Source organism: Condylostylus longicornis, unplaced genomic scaffold, assembly GCF_029603195.1.
Source record: "Condylostylus longicornis isolate FDR11 unplaced genomic scaffold, ASM2960319v2 ptg000031l, whole genome shotgun sequence".
In the NCBI taxonomy this organism is placed as follows: domain Eukaryota; kingdom Metazoa; phylum Arthropoda; class Insecta; order Diptera; family Dolichopodidae; genus Condylostylus; species Condylostylus longicornis.
In genome coordinates, this window is record NW_026578000.1 from 926,057 (window position 1) to 947,202 (window position 21,146).

General features: G+C 30.2%; 1 protein-coding gene across 3 annotated transcripts in view; it reads right to left on the reverse strand.

The window, feature by feature from the left end:
* The window catches only part of LOC129608336 (1-phosphatidylinositol 4,5-bisphosphate phosphodiesterase classes I and II), a 285,565-nt gene that overhangs the window by 110,994 nt on the left and 153,425 nt on the right, over positions 1-21,146 (reverse strand). For all 3 annotated transcript variants that reach the window (XM_055519797.1, XM_055519798.1, XM_055519796.1), the window contains one exon: positions 18,714-18,854. In XM_055519797.1, coding sequence (XP_055375772.1) covers positions 18,714-18,854 — 141 coding nt within the window. The remainder of the gene's footprint in view (positions 1-18,713; positions 18,855-21,146) is intronic.

Consider the following 21,146-nt stretch of genomic DNA (forward strand, 5'->3'; position numbering starts at 1 on the left):
TTTTGAAAGACCTTATTCCCTTATGATGTTTTACCTAATAATAAATAATTCCCTTATGATTAATACCCTAATAAAATGACGTCGCGTAGGTAACAAATGAGCTATTGGTCTACATATCCTTAGAGCAAACTTTTACTCACAAGAAATTGTACCATCTCTTTAAATTCTCATTTTCCTATCAGTTAATCATCTTACGTTCTCTAAAAATGTCCAGTCTAGTGAAGGTTCTATGGATTTCCAGGATATAAAGCAGTCGCCGTAATAACTATCCATATAGGGCAGAATAACAGTAAAAGTCAACAATGTTGTTATCACATTTCTCAAATCGATCCATTAAATCTTGGCCGTTGGATGTTACCTTTAATGAGCTACATAGTATTATAATACATTCAAAGCATTATACTTTTAGATTACAGTTTAAAATGGTGGGGAATCCGAAATAATTCATCATTAATTTACAGTGGGGCCCAAAACCGCACTGTCACCTCCTAGAGGTGGGCCCCGGCAATGGCGGAGAATAAAGGGGTGATTGAAATGATCAAAGTTACGTTCGTGTCGTGGTCATGTCTCCCGGCGAGCCTCTTGCTTTGTGAGTTTCAACCCTATATCTATACGTCAGCTGACGACAGGTGTCCCAAGTCAAGGTGGAACAGCATATGTCGATGACTGCGTGGCTGAGGGGGAGCTTAGTCGTTAGTATGCGGACTCTGGATACCAGGCGCCCTCCAGTTTAAACGAGCCTTCCCATGGTATGCCGGGCTCTGCCATAGGTGACTATACTTTCCCGCGCTATTAGCGGAAACCAGATGGAAAACGTAAACAATAACAACAACAACAACAACAACAATAACAACAGTGACAATTACAACAACAACAACAATACTAAGGACAACATTAATACAAACAGAGTTAGTGCTCAAGGGTCTGCAGAGCCAGAGCTTCTCTCGACTGGCGCAGACTCATCCGCAATTCACTGCAGCGTTGCAAAGTGATTGATGGATATCCGTAACATGCAACAATCAAAACACCAGGGAGTGAATAACCAATTTTTGCAGGAAGATAAAGCCTTGGGACGGTTGCAACGTCGTGGTACTGGATGGCGACAGCATGTCGTCGCCAAGGACGCGGGCTGCTCCACCACCTTTTCCGTGGGTGATTCCGGATTGGAAGATCTACCGAAAGCGGAGTTTCGACCTTTCCTTAACATCTTCCGTGTTACTGTTCGGGTTAAAGGAAGAAAATCCTCTCAAGGTGCTGGCGGCAGGGCACGGCAAAATAAAAACCCAACGTCCACCACGACAGCGGCGAGCACTTAAGGCCAACCAAAAGAGCCAAAACTCATTGGAAAGTCTGAAGTCGCTCCGAAAACGGCGCAGGCAGAAGGACCGTCGCCAAACGCGCGTGTTTCCGCCTCCGGCGTTTAATACAAGCGTCCCGGGTGAACCAAAAGGACCCAAACCCATTAGGAAGCCCGGTACTGCTTCAGTATTTGCTGTTGGAGGAGCTAGTGTGGCACCTAGGACGGCGAAAGAGGCTGTGGCAGGGCAGGCGCCCACCAAGATGCGTAAAAGGCGCCAATGGGAAGCAGGGCTCATGTAAAGCCTTCGTCTAAAGGGCCAAAGCCCATAGACAAGAGCCGGAGGAAATGATATGGCTGTGAGATGCATCCAACTTAATCTATAGCATGCTAGGGCATCTACTAATGTTCTAGCTCATAGATTTATGAAGGATTACCTCGACATCTTCCTTATCCAAGAGTATTACATAGTGAAAGATCAGATTAAGGGCCTAACAGGTGAGCTATTGTATGATAATACAATTCGGGGCAGGTCTAGGGCTTGCATTTTGTTTAGTAAAAGGCTAACGTATTTTCCCATTCCAGATTACTGTTCTAAGGATCATGTAGTTGCGTTGGTGAAGGTGAAGTCTTCCGGGGGTTGGACAGAATTCATTGTGTGCTCATCCTACCTCCTGGGAGACTGTGCCCACCCAGACGAACAACTGAAGGATCTGGTGGACTTTTGTGGAAGGAGGAACTTCCAACTAATAATAGGAAGCGATGCCAATGCCCACCACACCGTCTGAGGAAGCAGTAATATAAACAAAAGAGATGAGTGCCTACTTAAATTTATATATAGCAATAAATTAATGGTTATGAATGAGGGCAATAGGCCGACATTCATAAATGCAATTAGGGAATAGGTCCTTGATATCACCCTTTGCACTGAGTTTATCGAAAGTAGGATTAGTGAATGGCATGTCTCAAATGAGACATCCATGTCCGATCATAGGCAGATTAGGTTTGATATCATGGTCTCCAGGGGCCTGACAGAAGAAATGTATCGGGTACCCCAATCCACAGATTGGAGTCAATTCGAAACACTCCTTATGGATGGGATTGGATCTATTCCTGCTTCTGTCAGAACGGTGATGGATATCGAACAGGCCAGCGTGGCTCAGACGGCGGCAATTATTAGTGCCTACCATGGGAGCTGCCGCGCTAAGTCGAGGCGGAGCAATAGGAAGTGCCCGTGGTGGAATGAAGAGCTTTCAAGGCTTAGACTAAAGACCAGAAAGCTATTCAATAAGGCCAAGGCATCGGGTTCGCGGGAAGAGTATAAAAACTCACACACGAAATACTATAAAGAAATTAGGAAAACGAAGATAATTTCGTGGAGGGCGTTCTGCAAAGGCATTGATGAACTCTCCAGCAGTGCGCTCTTCACAGGTTGCTTTCCAAAAAGTAACGGAGAGCTAGCAGATGGGTTAATCGGATGCTACAGGATAGGATTATTAAGATCACAAAGGGTGTCCACAGGGCGGGGTTCTTTCGCCCCTCCTGTGGTCCATTGTAGTGGATGATCTAATCGCTGATCTCAGGGGCTTCGGGGCACGTGTCAGGGGATACGCAAACGATGTGACCTTCGTTGTACGGGGAAAATTTGAGAGCACTATTTCTGATCTTCTACAGCAAAATTTACGTGTTGTGGAGAGGTGGTGCGAAGCATTGGGTTAAATATAAATCTAAGCAAGAGCACTTTGGTCGCCTTCACCAGACGCGAAGCAGGGACAGAATAACGAGCCCAATTCTGTTTGGTGAACGTATTAGTTACTCTAAGAAGGTGAATTATCTGAGGGCAACCCTGGATGATTGTCTCTCCTGGAATACCCATATAGATAGAATTATCGAGAAGGCTGCGGCGGCCTTGTGGACGTGTTCCGGTACTTGAGTCGGGTTCGAGTGTGTGGTACGCAGACGGGTCCAAAACGGAGTCGGGTGTGGGTTCGGGTGTATACGGTGTCCGCCCGGACACGCGTGTATATGAAACCCTTGACCCTAGTTGCAAGGTGTTCCTGCCCGAAATACATTCAATAGAGATCTGTCTGAGAATCAATTTAGAAAGGGGGTATAGAAACTGCACCATCTGTTCTCGGACAGCAGGCCTGCAATGTTGGCGCTTCGTTCAGCTCAGGTTACATCCAAGCTGGTCTGGGGCTGCCTTGCTGCACTTATGGAATTGGCATCGGAGAACAGAGTCACACTCATTTGGGTGCCGGGCCATAGTGGCCATGCGGGCAACGAAATTGCCGATGACCTGGCGCGGAGGGGATCTGGGGCTGTCTTTGTGCAGCCGCTGCCTTTCTGCGGTTTGCCTTCTTCCGTCGTTGGGGGCCAGACTTGCCTGCCTACTCGCGGCGGAATGCGGCCGTCACTGGCGGGACACGAAAGGGTGCCGTCAAGCGATGATGTTTCTTTCGGCGTGCTCCAACGGATTCACATAAGAGTTGCTTGGGATGAGCAGGAGCCGAGTTCGCACAATTGCGAATTTCTTCACGGGGCACTGCTCGGTGAAGTACCACCTGCATAGGCTGGGTAAGTCTGGCTCCCCTCTGTGCAGATTTTGTGGGGGTGGCGATGAGACCGCCATGCACATTCTCTACGACTGTCTGGCACTGGCTGTTCGGTGCCGAAATTGTTTTGAGCATGGGTCCCTAAGTGTTCGGGAAGTCTTGTCCAACTCCCTTAGGGATATCTCCGGCTTTGTGGTTGGGACGGGGATATTGTAGGCGGGAGGGTGGGGTGGCTACAATAAGTCAAGAATGGCTGCGGTGGCTTGGGGGGTTACTCCTGTTCCACTCGGTTCCCTTAAAATCTACAATCTAAAATCTAGATTATTTCTAGATAATTCAAATAATTTTATAATTTAAAATTCAATTTTATTTTAAGGTTCAAATGAAATACCACAATATTGTTCAATATTGAATATCTGAATAGCAAGCATATTTAAAAGTAAATTTTTTAAAATCTTTTCCAATATAATCAAAATTTCCGGGAATTCTCATATAATAAAAATCTTAATTCCATGAAAAATAAAAATATTGCCGCATACTGCCGTAAAATAAAACAAATTCTTTTGTCTTTTGGACAAATTTTTGTTTTTTTTTTTTCAATAAGTACAACTAATCTCGCAGTTTTTCTCATAACAACAGAAAAATGTTCCTTATTGATTATTTAAAATATTAAAATTATGCAAAAAAGCAAAACAAAAAAAACTATTCAATTTGCAACTTAATTCCAATATTAAAAAATTCTGTTAAAATTTTTCAATTACAAAATTAACAACAAAAACAAATTCTGTTGGCTTTGTAACCCACGCGTATTGCCAAGCTCACCAAACAAAGAACACACAAAAAAAAGGATAATTACATGACATTAATTAAAAAGGAAAACCCATTAAATGTACGATAAAAAAAATTTGTTCTTGTTTTTCTCCTTTTTTTTGCTTTTTATTCTATAAAACTGACTTTAATTTTTATTAAAGGATCACAAGTTGACAGGCATTAAGGATATATAAAGATAAGGGATATGAAAAAAAAGTAAAATAAAATTATAACCAATTAAGAAACAAAAAAAAACAACAATAACAAAAAATTTAATTTCATGCTCTCCGAACATAAAACAATAAAATTAAAAACAAAAATCTTAATCATATTTCACTTTTTATATACGGAAAAGAACAGTAAATAACTTTTTAATATTACAAAAAAAAAAAAATGTGACGTGGTCAGCATATAACCGACTGCATTGTACATTGGCTAAACTAGAAAGTGTTACTGAAGATTACGGAAATGTGTTTTAAACACTTCTTTCAAATTTAACATTTCTCGAAAAATCTAGATGTAGCTCTTAGTGGGCTTTCGCTTTGTACCATCTGAATACCCTGAAAAGTTCGCCAATTAGTTTCGGTAACAACTAAAACTCAAATATTTAATATCACGCAATTCTATCAATTAGTTCCTTAGATGTAGTAAAAAGATTTAAAATCGGCCCCTGGTTCGGTTCCCGAGCCTTGATCGTTCCAAAAAAATTTATATGTTCATTATTTTAGTACACCGAATTTAAATATTAAATTTCAATTAAATTGGGTGGTTATTTTTGCAGACACAGACAGAACGACAGACAGACAGGCATAAAACCAGACCCACAGACCGATATTGTCTAAGTAGTTTATTGACGCTTTCCTACTATGAAAGAGAGTGCGTTCCTACCGAAATCTTAACATTCGAAACATTACATAACCTCTCTTATCGTATACAATGCGGTCGGAAAAACAAAGTGAAAAAATTGATAAAATTAAATAATTAAGATAACAGATTTAAAAAATAAGTTTGATGGAAAATCAATCAAAAAGGGTAGACAATACAAACGCAAACGCAAAAAAAAAAATTCTATACGAAACAAAATACTTAAAAATTAATTTTATACACGCGATTTATTTGCTCTCTTATCATTTATTTGGGTAATTTTTAAGATTCGAACGACAAACGGGGAAATAATCACGTATTAATTTCGAAAAATTTAATTATTCTCCATTATTTTCAAAATATTTTCAGCTTTATTTTTTGATAAAAATTCTTAAAGTTTATTTTCTCAATTATTGTGAATTCCAATATTTTGACGCGAATATTAGCCCATTTACACCTCATGCTCAGCTTTTTTTCTTAAAATCACTTATTAAAAGCCATAGGCATTTTCAAAAGCACTGAAAACGTGCTCAAATGTGAACAATGGCATCAAATAGGTTAATATGATTAGTGTTAGAAATTTTCATATCTTTATCATATTATAGGGGAAGAAATCTCATTTTGTATGTTCGAAACGCTTTTAGCTATGTTCATATAAAAGCTAAATTGAATATTACCCTATAACAGAAACTTATGTTAAAATTTAATTGATGTTACGGAAATGTAAAGAAATAATGGAAAATACTAAGAAATTCAAGGTAAATTTTACCGATACCATGAAGTGCAAGCAAGCTCTTCACTATATTATGACCAAGAAATTTTTCTGGTAATCCAGCAATTTCTGTTTTACAAATTCCCCATATACAGACTGTCCCAATAATGTGGCAAATAATTTCAGTGATGATTCTTTGATCAACTCCCATCAAAAATTTGTATGGGTGGGGGAGAAGTACAGATATACCCGTTCTACAGTTACAGTCTGTTGAAAAAAAAAAATACCAAATTTTGCTGCATATAAATAAATGCTTATAACTCCGGAACCATGTAATATAGAATAACAACTGGGAGCTTGTATTATAGACGTTAAATGCTCTATACTTTCAGTATTACAATCAATTTGATTAGAGCCTCAGTTTTCAAGATAAAGCTTATCAAAGTCAGAATTTTCGTTGGTTTTTTTTTAATCTCTTTTAAAAAGGTCGAAATTTTTCAAAAATTTTTGTTATTTTTTTTTTTCAATACACTACAATGAGGGCTTAAAGTTAACCAATATAACATTTTCATCTATTCCTCAGAGTTTTACCAGTAAAACGTGTTAAATGTGTCTTGAACTTTCTTTTAACTTCATAAAGAATAAATAGTTTAATTTTGGCATACAATCATATATATGTATATGTATGTATGCTATATTAAAAGATGCATTGAGTATATTTTTCCTTAAAAAAAAAAAAATATTTTCAATTTTCATCATAACTATTATAAAAATTTGAAAGATTTTAATTGAAAATTTCTTATTGAATAATGTGGTTAGACTCTTTTAATATTCAACATGAAATTTATTTCAAGTACATGTACACATACATAAATATATGCAATTTTCATAAAATCTAATATATAGTTCAATTTTATATACTAAATATGTATATTTTATGTGACAAATTGTTTCATTATTTTAGATTTTTGAAATAATAATCATAAATTTTTATTAAGAGAATAATATTCAATTTCCTATAATATTCTTCTTACATACTTGTATAGAATTAATTGAAAATAAATTAAAAGTTTTTATGAGTTCCACAAATTTTTCCTTACTATATAAGTAAATTGATATTTTTTTTTAATTGAAAAACTAATTATTCCTTAAGATGAAATATTAAACTAGATATTTGTATAAGTAATAATGCAATTTTTTTTTATTATCATTATTATTATTCTATTTATTATTCTATTTTACAATTATTAAAATAATATTATATTTTGTATAACAAAAACTAAAATAAAAGAAAATTTTCAAAATATTTAATGTTCAATTTTACAAAATTAATTCAATTAACTTTAGGGTTGTTTCTCAATGTCATTTAAGTTAGAAAGTCAGAATAAATAATAGAAATTCCTTTACAGAACTGTAGAACAGATGAATGACGTAACCCAAGGAACGAGTCGAGACAAAAAATTAAAACATTTTTTTCTTCCAATATTGGACTCGAATCAGTGTCTTACCGCTTTCTAGGCGGACACTCTACCAACTGAGTTACAGAGGCATGCAAAACTTACCCTGTCAACTGAGCTACAGAGGTATACAGATTTTACTGGAAAATTGTTCCCCATATATGATAACTAAGTGCTGTTTGCATGCGTTTTCTACATACAATCGTCTATTAGAAATATACGAGTATAAAATCACAAGAACACATGAATAAGATTTATATCTATTGTACACTAATATACAAATTAAGAATAACATCGTGAAATTATTTTATCTTCATTCTTAACCTCATAAGAAATTAATAATAAAGATTAAACAGTTGTGTTGTTATGTTATGTTATAACAGTTGTGTAACAAGTGTTGTTATTGTTAATTTGTGTTTAGAAAGTCAAGAAGCTCACTTTCTTGAAATAAGTTTGCCAGGGCACTTAAGCGTATATAACATAAATTGTCTAATAAATTTGACAGGATTGAAAATAAATTTCCAATTTTATATTTCTATATTCAGGTTCTTTTGAAAATATAAATTATAATTTGAGTCTTGGCCCGAATCTATCATATATGCAAAATAAGCATTATTAAAATAAGCGTCAAAAAACATTCGTTTTTTTTGCGGAACGAATCAGAACCGGGCCTGGATACGTCCTTGTAATATTGAAATAAGTATGAAAAAATTGCACACCATATTAATTTTCTTTTACTGCCCGATATTAAATACTATTGCAATATCGTCCTTGCCAATATTTCGCAAAGTCATTATATTGTATTAACATAAGAAGCATAAAAATATTCAACAATTATTTCAAATTAATTAGTAGATCAATATTAAAAACATCTTTTCTATAGCTAATGCCCTATACTCTATAGAAAAGTAATAAAATTTTTAACAATAAAATAATTTATTTTCAGCACAACTACCTGCATTTATAATTTCCTCGATTTATTTATTCTAAATCCTCCTTTCCGTCTCTCTATTATCCACTCACTTTCAAATCGTATATATAGGCATGCAATGCACTAACACTTGCACTATAGTTTTAACTTATTTATAAACTCAAATATAATGTGTACGTGAAAATAGGTAACTATGTACACATTCTCTACTTTATTTTTAGCGAAATAGAAGCACAAAAAAAAAAACAAAAAAACAACTACATTATGTACATTCGACGAAAATTGAATGAACATTCTATATGAGCATAGTTTAATAATGCAAGCGCACGAATGAACAAATCGGTCAGGTAAAACTTCTTAAGTGTTTAAGTATGTCAAAAAAAAAAACAACACAAACAAGAGAAAACCAAAAAGACAAATAAACAAACAAATAATAGCATATAATTACATGTATATCTATATGTATATAAATATACATACATATGTATACAATATTATGGTAGCGATAAGATAAGCGATACACACGAATGAATTCCACATTTTTGTACCTTGCAATTTTATTTCTTGCCTATATAATTTTTTTTTTCTTGCAGAAATTTTGATGTTCTAATCTGTTTTATATAATTACATTTACGTTTATAATGGTCGAATATCGTAAATTCAATATCGCTAACTAATAATGAAATAGGTATAAAGGAATTTTGAAAGCATACTTATAGGATGTCACAATTTTTTTTTTTTTTTAATTTTTACGTTATTTTAAGAAGTTCGAATATTATCATTTACCGAATCAAATTTTATTAAAAGAAAATTTTTAAAAGAAGAAGGTTCTTAAAACCGAAGGTAGTTTGTTATAAAAAATTGCATATATTAGGGGGCATTTACAATAGAAAATATTTACAAAAACAAAATTTACAATTATAAAATATTGCGAATGATTAACTTGCAAGGCTTGACAGATCGCAATTTCGTCATAGTGAATGAATTTCTGGTCATGATTTCGTTGGTCTGTCGGAGCATAGGAAGACTCTCCGGCACTAAAATTGGTTCCTCTTTAATTCTCCCCTAAATTATTCACGATTAATGCATGGTCCCATAATGAAGAATTGTTCGAGAAGGAATGTGCTAAACCAGTTTCTTGCCAAGGAAGAAAAAATTTAAGATTTTCTTGCTCCTAAAACTTTGATACCCTATAAAATCATTGGAAATAATTTTCAAATGCATTTGAAAAAATTTTATTTTTCTATTTCATTTTGTTTTCTATTCTTTTTGTTATTTTGTTTTCAAATATTTGCACGGTGTTAGTTTTAAACTTCCTGTAGAATAAATGGTTATATTATTAGGAATCTATAGTCGTTGTTATTATTTCTATTTATTTCTATTTGCCCTATTCATGCCCTATCGTTGTATAACTCTTAGGTTTTGTTTTTTTTTATTTTTATTTATCCTTGATTTATTATTTGTGTCCCTTCATCAAAATAAAAATAATAATATTTCTTATATTTTTTTTTTGTTGTTGCTATTGTTTATTTTACTGATCTTATCCGTGAGAAATTATTTGTTTAAAATATGTCAGGTTGGATATAAAATAAACACACGTACGTTTACCACAAAAAATTTTTTTCTCATAATATTATTTTTGTTATATTGTAGTTGTCATTTTGGTCTTCTTATATGAATTTGAAAAATTAAATCTTTAATGCGCCCTAGGTGTAAATATGCTGTTACGATTTAAGCATGGTTCTCATATAATATTTTTGATTTTCACTCAAGAATTTTTTAATATTTTTTAAAAATTTACTATGTAAATTTGAAAAAATGTAGACTAAGATGAAAAACACTTAAAAAAATTGTCTGATTTACAAGGATTATTATTAATGCCCCTAAATATATGCAATTTTTAATTAAGTTTTAATAAATTAAATATTCATAATACGAATCTGGATCAAAATCTCATTTCACTTTTTTTACTTAAATTGGCTATATTGCCTGATTTTTGAGTCAGGCATCGAAATTAAATGAAAGAAATTGTAGTTAAAGCCTAAAAATTATGATTTTTATTTATTTATTGCAAAATTCTCTGGATTATTCTCTTAATATAGCTATTAAAATTGAAAAATTAAACTGAAGAATTGTACCCAAATTTTTTCTAGACCAAACTAGCAATATAATTCAATTTCTTGTAATAATTAAACATTTTACAAAATAAATTTAACACAATTATTAAATAAATATTTCTTAAACAAAAAAAAAAAATAAAATTAAAATTTAATTTGCATAAAAAATTATTCAAATATTTTTTCCTTTGATTACAAAATACTATAAATTTTATATAGACATTTAAATTTTAGTCTTTTGACAATAATTATGTTAATTTTTATAGTTTTCGAGATTTATAATTACATCTGGGCTTTAAAATTTAATTAAATTTCATTGTTAATTCCCAATTCTCTCAATATCAAATTATTGCTTATAAACTAAATAGTTTTTTAATTACAAGAGAATTGCTTTTACTTTAAAAATTTTTAATTTAAACAAAATTATTTTATTAATAATAAAAATTACTAGAGTATAGAGAAAGATTGCCATAACGCAAATTTTAATTCTTAAATTTAAAATATTTTTGTAAGGAATATTTTTTTATCCCCTTACCTTTCTATTTTCACATAATTTTGAAAAAAAAAAAAAAGAACTTAAAAGTACTGTTATATCTATGGATAAAAGTAGTTTTTACAAGTTACTTAAAACAAGGAAATTATTAAGGTCTGGAGATTTTTTCTTTACTTTTAAAAAGTTTTATCACAAAACACAAAAAAAAAGTTTAGAATTTTTAAAAAAAAAAAAATTTTGGAAATTTTTTTTTAATGTTAAACTTCTTACTAATAAAAGTCATTCAGCGTATTTTCTAGCTCATAATACTCTCAGCTATATATAATATTATAGTATATATATATATATATATATATTTATATAACAACAGAATACGACAATTTCTTGAACATTAAAATTTTCCAAGTACAAGTTGTAAGTACTTGAATTTTAAAATTTAGTACTATAATAATCTATATAATATATTTATTTACAGGGTCTTTTTGTTCTAACCACATATAGATGACCATATTCCGTTTTCTATACCGTTATAGGCAATTGATTACGAATTCAAAGCTTACTATGTTATTACAAAATATACAAATTCCGTGGAAATTTGACAAAATTTTTGATATTAATCCAAGGCTCTAAAAACTCTAATGAGTGAAAGATAGAAAGCAGACTATAATTTTAACTTCATGTCTTTAATAATCATTTTAAAATTTGTTTATTTTCAGGATCTATCTTTCATATAGCGAAAATATTTTCACCATATTTCATCAAGTCCTCATATCTCACGTACCGTTGAAATTTGAAACCTAGTTTTATTTTTATTTATCTTGAATGCTTTAAAAGATGATACAATTTTAGTTCTAAACGAAAAATCACCCTGTTTATAACTATATATTTAAAAATATGAGTATATACAAATGTATATTGGGTGTATATTTAAAAGAAAACAAATTTACTATTAAAACAGAAATTTAATAGTTTTTAGAAATAAGGAGGAAATTTTTGTGTTTCTTCTTCTTGCTTTTTGTTTTAATTTTAAATAATATTTCTGGGAAATTTTCTTTAATCCAATAGGGAGAAAACAAAATCTAAAGCACTATAAAAATTTAAAATCAAAAAAACAAAAAATTTAATCTTTGTATGGACTCAAACATATTCTTTCCTCCAATTTATTGTATATACAAAACTGTTATACACATACATAAACTTTTATACAATAATAATATTGTATTAAATTTTCTTTTCTAATAATCTAAATTTATCAAAACATAGTAAACGAGTATATTTAATATCCTTACATGAATATTCTTGTTGTTATTAAAATTTAGAATAATTTTTTTTTTATTGTTATACGAAATAATAGTATTCATAAATAGATGTACTAATTATCTATATTGTAAGAATAATAGGGATTCAAATACGTTATATATACACTCATATATACTCTTTTACATCAATATATATATTTTGTAATAGCATACGTCATATGCACATATTTCTGACCAATTTATTAATATATGTATATTGTTATACACATATAATGCATTATATAAATTGCTTAAAGCTATTTTACAACAAAAATTGCATACTCAAATTCTGTACAAAGAATATACGAGTACGAATTACATGGGTAATGAATTCAATATGCGGCAGAGTACGAGTATATATAATGTGAGTATTTTATTGTATATGTATGTATATTGCGGAGATTTAAAAATATAAAAATTCTAAAAATATTAAAACTATTGTTATACATACACACATATTGTAGATTATTACAGATTGTGATTTTGGTGATAAATTTATTTTTTTTCGCACAGAGAAAAAAAGAAGCAGCAACTGTAACAACTGTAACTTGTACTTTTAATAATAATTGGTAAAAACTGCAATTTAAAAAAAAAAATTTTTAAGTATATTTTCATTAGAACAATTATGATAAAAATTTGGAATGGTCAGCGTATGGTGTGTATGTGTGGTGAGGTATTCGTTTAGAAAATATTTTTTATCTTGCACATTCGATTCATACAATATGGCTGATGTCACTGAATATATTTAGAAGTTTCAATTCTAAATATCAATTTTCACTAGAATTTATAAGAAATATTTTTAAAAGCCCATATTTATTAATATGAGGTTCAACTACGTACGATAAATTACTGTTATACCTTAATATTATACGGGCTCATGAACCAGTTTTATTGTGAGTTGAAGTAGTTTGTTCTAGAAGATTCTTATTATCTCATGGAAGGGGTGAAAGTTGTGTGAATTGCCGAATATTTGATTAGAGAGTTGCCATTGATCTTTCTTGTTGAGTAATTCGTGAGCGTCGTCGGGTGACCAGCCGGAGTTGTACTCTCTGTTTAAGATCATAATTTATTGCAAATGAGAAAAATTCTTGAGAATTGTAAATCAATTTTTAAGTTAACCACTTCTTAAAAAGTGCAGGAAAAGAATAGAAAATGTGCTCTTTTGCCAACCACATTTACAATTTTAACTTGTTTATTTTTATTTTTAAACTTGTTGTTAAATAAAATTTTTTAAATTCCAATAAGTTCATAAAAATTTTTTTTTTTTGTTTTTATGGTTAGTTTTCAAACAAATTCCTTTCAAAAAACAATACACCAATTATCTAGTTTAAAAATAATCGTATATTTATTAATATACATATAAGTTTAATGCTATTCCATGAATGAATTCATTTACCAAAGCATTTAGGGATTATTTATAATACAATCAAATAATTTAGTCTCTCAAAATATAAAGTATAAAAATCTAAAACTATATTATAAAAAATTGCAATAGAATACCTATAATAATATTAAAAAAGTGTTACCGTTTACGTTTATTATAGAAATTTAATGGATTCGATTTAGTTCTTTGACAGAAACTAAACAATGATCTCAGATGATAAAAAATAATATAATAAAAATAAAATGTCAGTCCATACCTGTCGAATGATTCATTTTGAGCTTCTATATTCGAATATTGAGCCTACTTATTGTACCATGTCGAAAAATAAGTGCATCAACTCAAAAATAATTAATTTGAAAGAAGCTATGAGAGAAACTGCTTCCAAATAACAAATGATTAAAATCAATTAATATGAGCTGTGGGAAAAAATGGGTAATTTTCAACCCATAAGGAAATGGCCTTTTTAGTTGATACTGTTTTGTTGCAAAGATTCAATATGTACGATGATTAAATCCGTATATGGTATAACAAGTACTTGTGTGTAGGCCTTATGTACAATTGGATTTTAATTTTTTCCATTTTTGTTTCTTTGTATTTATTTTTGAAAACAAAAACTTTTTTATATTTTTTTTCAAATGGACTTTATGTAGCAAATGAATAAATCTTAATTTAATTTTTTTTTTTCTCTCTCCCTCTCACTCTTTCTAGATTTTTTAAATAAAACAAAATACAATAACTATCAAAGAAAATTTGTTTTAGTTCTCATGGAAAATTTTAATATCAAAAATATTTTGTATAGTTTCGGAAAATTTTTTAAAATTTAATCTACAAAAAAATTTTATTAAATAAAATTTTTAAAAATATGCAAAATTTTCTTTTTCTATTACCTAAATTGCTACAATCGAGAAATCTGCTTAACTCAATAACAAATGAAAAGTAGCTTAAGATTTAAAATTTTCAAAATTTCTTTCAAAAAATTTTTCATTATCTTTAATATCAATTGTTTTAAGCTAAGGATTATAAAATGTATTTGAAAACTCAAGTCTTTTGAAGACTGGAAAAGAGCACTTTCTATAGAAGATTAAAAGAAGACGAGTGTCGAACTGGCCACTATTTGGTTGCTAAGAAAAAATTACAAAATTAGAAATATTTCTGCCTCCAGATTTTAAGTAAATATTTATTCTATAGTTATATACTCGTATACACAGCTGATATGTTGACATGTAAAATGTAGCTAAATTTTATGACTACATTTTTAATTGACCTTGTGAGATTCCTCATATGGGCATGACACACAAAATATTTCTGACAATACTGTGGTAACGTTGAAAATTTAGTTAAATGCTATGACAGTTTCTGCAACAGAATATATTGGTTTACTATTGTCACTGTAATGTTCGTGTAGCAATAACGTAAACCATTGCCGCGATAGCTAAGATATATGCTGACTTTTCTATATATAAAATCTGGAAAGAGAATGTTTCAGTTTTCTCGTGACTGAAGTAAATGATTGCATAAACAATAAATTTTTATGCTACATCGGCAGTAATGGCTCTTAGTTACGAACACAACTTGTATTTTTTAACAGCTAATATAAAAGAAAATAGCAACCAATGTTAGAACTTCAGTGCAATAAAATCAGGCGGAAAATGTTATTTTTTCGCAACTATCCCGATTTTTAACAGTTTATATCACTAGGAATATGCAAAGCTATGGCAGATATAGTAATGTAATTTTTTTTAGTGTTATTGAATGAAAAAATTGCCCATTTTATCGTTAGTGTTATACACTTAAGTATAACATTATTATTTGTATGTATAAATAAATTCACATACAAATAAATATTCCAAACTAACTTTACCTAGCTAGTCTTATTCTCAATTAAAAATCAAATTATTTTTTATTAAATTTTTAAATAATAAAATGCAACAAACTACATTACCCCTTAATTTATGCAATATTGACATATTTATTATTGTGGTTAACCATAATGATTAAATTTTTTTTTTATTTAATAGCTATAATTTCAAGTGTTTAATTACATTATAGCTGTCCTTTTTTTAAAATATTAAAATGTTTGTGTTAAAATATATAAAAAAAAACAAGCAATTTAAAATAATCCTGAATGCAGATTATCTTAATAATAAAATTATTAATATCGAAATACGAATTTTATCCTAAATTTATGCAAAAATAATATAATTTATTAATATTTAAGTAAAATATGATTGTAAGGTTTTAAAATGCAAATATTATGTACTTTGATTTCATTTTATAAAATTTTATATAATCTAGCCTTGGCTATTTGAATTAAATTTATTAAATAAAATAAAAATATGAAATTATAATCTGCTCAACAATTAAAAAAAAAAATATGAGCATTATAAAAATTTATTAAAGGCAAATAAAAGAAAAAAAGATTTGAAATTAAATCACTTTAATAAAAATGGTAGCCTAGCCTCGTTTGTAATTAATCAAAAAAATTTTTATGAAAAATCAAAAATTAAATGCAATATTTATTTAAAATTTAAATCAAATATTTAATTAATTTTAATTAATTTTTCAATGATATGTTCAAACATAATAATATTTTAAATTTCAGCGTATTAAAATTATTTAAATAAAATAAGCTCCTTCCTTCGATTCTTCTCGCTAAAACTCAAACTCTCATAAAATTCCTCTTTTTCCCTGTATTAAACTCGGATATCCGCATAGATTGCTCGACAAAGTCTTTGCTTTCCCATAATGCATTTACGAAGTATACTAACACCTGGTTAGACGATAAACAGTGTATGGGCCATCTTATTTAAGAAATAATACCAAATATGAGTACCAAATACTGATAAGATTCATTTCACTCAATTCTAATGGGGGCAGCGTCATCACATTATTCTTCTACAATCTTAAATTTTTAATTTTTTAAAATCTCAAGGTAATAAAAATTATTTTGAACTTATTATCAATGTTTTAATAAAAATCAAAACTTAAAAGAATTGTAAAAAATTACCGAACAAATGAATTTTTTAATTAAAAATATAAATTATATTCTTAGAATTTTATGATATTGCTCAAAATGCACATAACAAAAACATTATACAAGAAAAAAATCATTTTGAAAATTGAAATATAAATATAATATTTTCATTAATAATTTAATTATTAAAAAAAGCCTCCAACCTTATGCTATGCCTTAAGTAATATTAATAAAATATAGATGGCGATATAAATTGTTGAATATAACATACAAATTTTTACCGTAATATGTTCATATAAATTATGTATCTTTAATTTTGCCTTGAAAGCATTTGTATGTAAGTTTGTAGAAGTTTAAGAATTTTAATTTGAGAGATTGAATTTCAGTTGTCTTAAAATTTTATTATTGACCACATTTTACACATCGGATGCATTATGGTATTTCCAAAAATAAATAAGAAAATGGAAACTGTTACCGTATTACGATTAGTAAGCTTTTGTTTGAAGATATATGGAAGCGTTGAATTCGTATATAATGCTGTTACACTACAATGGCGCTGCGGGACCTAAGAATAGTAAAAATCGACTCATTGGAATTGCAGTTGGAGTAAAGTTATTTCAAAAAATTGGCCTGTTAAATGGTCTTTCACCGGTTTATACTGGAATTCCAGCAGTATCCGAGAACCGGGGTGGCGGGGGCGAATATTTTCCGTTTTATTCATGACATTGAAAGTGAAAACAGCCAGCCGAACAGCCAGTACCGGACAGTCGCAGTGAATGTGCACGGCGGTCTCATCGCCACCCCCACAAAATTTGCACAAGGGGGAGCCCGACTTCCCCAGCGTATGCTGGGGGTACTTCACTGGGCAGTGCCACGTGAAGAAATTCGCAATAGTGCGAACTCGGCTCCTGCTCATCTCCAGCAACTCTGCGGTAAATCCGCTGGAGTACGCCGAAAGAAACACTTTCGCATGACGGCACCCTTTCGTGTCCCGCCAGTGACGGTTGCATTCAGCCGCGAGCAGGCAGGCTCGCATTTTGTTTAGTCTTATAGTGTGTACAAGTAACGATATTTAAAAATTACAAAAATAATTACAATTTATTGATGTACACATAATCACCAACAGATGTCGTAAATTACTTTATATTAAGGCTTTTTCTCTTCTGTTTCTTGGGGAACATATTCATAAATATTTCTATGATAAAATGCTAAAAGCATTCAAAGAATTATCTTAAAAATATTGTACCTACCCCTATAAAAAGATTTTACAAAAAAAATTTATCAAACAAAAACAAATATAAATAAAAAAAAAAAATTAAATGTCAAAATCATTCATTTGTATGATTGATATGACGCTCTGAGGCGTTTGTTGCTCTCTGATTTTTTATTGTTGTTTTAATTTTTATTTCAGTCTTATTATTAAAACCAGAAGAGCAAGCGAGAGAGAGAGAGAGAGAAATTACATAAAAATAACTTGCAATATATCCATTTATTTATATGCGTGTGTGTATATATGAATATCAACATCAGTATACATTAAACTTAACATCCGGCCTGTAAACTATAACGAAAAGTATATTTGTATGTAACACTGTACAATACCCATTGTTTTATCAAAGTAAATAATTCTCAGGATATTTTTCTTTACGCAAATATAAACAATTCATATGACATTAAAAATATTAATTTTATATGTGTATAGGCAATAAATTCCAAAAATAATAAAATTTTATAAATTTTGTCAAAAAATATAAAAAAAAAAAACAGCAACAATTTTTATTCTGTGTTGCATATACAATAATTTATAATTTTGTTACTTACTCTTGGTTTCCTAGCATGGGATCCTGTACGAACATCACGAATTGTTGCAATATCTAATAAATCCATTTCATTATTTTGATCTGTCCATACTAAAAAGAAACCTTTTGGATCAACTTTCATTGTAACTGGTGTATCAGAAACCTGTAATAAATTAGAAGGGCAAAAAAAAAAAGATTTATATGAATGTGGAAATTTTTTTGAAAAAAAAAAAAACAATAAAAAAATTAATAAATAAAATAAAGAATTTTTGTAATAAAAAATAAATGAAAATTCCATCAGATGGAATAAGCCATTTTATTTAAATTTTAATACTAAAGAAATTATTCTGAAATGAAAATTTCCTAAATTGACCAAATTCATGGAAGGATTTCTGAGTGAAATTTGGGAACAACAAGATATATTTTCATAGATAGGTAGCATAACGGAAAAACCTCGCATATATGACAGTTGGATCCAAAACGTTATCGCACTTTCAACAAAGAATTTGCCTATTCCACGACCCGAAACGTTTATCAGTGTGTTAAAACGGTATTCGTTAAAGTATGAGAATTTTCTCCTACGGAGTAACAAGAACATGATACAGCCTGTTAATACAGAAACTGATACAGCCGATGCTCCAAGGTTTCCCTTGGAAATTGCAATTTTTTGGGAGACACTGTTAACTATAACCAAATCATAGCTGCTTGCACACCGTTTAAGCAGTTTCCTTCGAGCATTATGTCGGCGATCATAACAGACTGTGAGTGAGCGATTAAAATAATAGAATAGTTCTTTGGTTTTTATGGTGGATTCCCACTCAATTAGGACAAATTTATTCAACAGTCAATTAGATTTAACAAAAAAAATTATTTTTGTTAAAAACTTAATTTATGTATAAAAATTAAATGTATTTTTTTTATTGCATAAAAAACATTATACAGACGTCCGGGCGTTGTATAAAAAACACGCTTTAGAGTATTATAAAAGCTCACCTCGCAAACTCGACAGGTCGACAGGTTCGTCCATCTCTTTTAGGTAGGTTTAAACTCCCGTCGATTAGCGCGATTAATTATTAATAAAAATTTAACAATTAAAATAGAAATTTTGAAAATGGAAGGAAGTAATATAAAAATGGTGAATTGTGAAATTTATGTAGAGAGAACCTATACATTAAATAACAAGGGAGGAATGACTAAGCTTTCAAGTATCTATATTATAAAAATTAATTTTCATCAAATCAATATCCTTACAAATTCATTATATAGAGTATTAGATATGTCGAATAATATACAATTAAAATTAAACAAGGATGACATACTATGATAGCAAATTGATTGATTTCGTAAACATAAACATAATCTTTTCATTTTTCTTCCTGTTTGTCTTTTTTGATTATGATTAATTTTCATGTGAAAATGCTCAGCGATTTTCAATATCTATAAAAATAAAATATCATCATTAAGTGAATTGAAAATATTAAAGTTAAGTAATTTTTAATAACTATCATAAATTTAAGAAAATTTTAATCATTTCTCTTATGCTTTAAAATTTTTTGGAAGCAAAGCAGTACAAAATCGCTGTTAAAATAAATTGATTTGGGAAAAATCTGTTAATCAGGCAAATTCAGACAGCTGACCTTTTGTTGGGTCGAAGCCCTTTTACGAAATCGGATAACATACTGTTCGTTGGAAACAAAAAAAGGAATTAGAGCGAAGGCGGTCGGAGCATTGGAGAAGTCTTCCGAGATTATGACCAGAAGCGATTTAAAAAGATTATCGGGATGAGCAAGAACCAAGTGAATTTTCAACGAGATCTTGTTGAGTTACTGTAAATTAAGGAGGCAACTCAGTAGGCTATATCAAACTCTGAGGGTAAATTCTTATTCCACCTTCTGGAGCTTATGTTGCTATCAATCGCAAAAGCGAAATACGAGAGGATTTTGCTCTAAGGAGGGCGAAGATGCAATTTTCCAGATTTTACAAAACGATGGATCTTGAACGTTGACCGTAGGGACATATTACGCACTCAAAAAGGAGGATGACCCTAAATCCTTATAAGAAACCGCGGTGCATTATTACCCCGGTTGAACAAATTTAGTAACCGTAATCCGCGAATTGTAAAATCAATCCGCCGATCGTCAATATGTTCAAAGTACTGAATGCTTTACACTTCATTTCAAAAAACCCTTTGTACTGCATATTTTATCTTTATAGCTTACAGCCTGTAAGTTGAGTAAGAGTAAAATGAAGTGTAAATTTTCGTAAATTATTTGAACATTCACAATAATTTTTCGATTTCCAGTATTATCATATAATTTTCTACTCTCTCTCCACTCACTCTCTCTATCCCCCTATTCCACTATTCATCTCTTTCCCTCTTTTCTTCAATATTGTCTCGATTTTTCGAATTCTAATAAAAACTTTTTTCATATTTATTATTTTTTTTTTTTCGCGG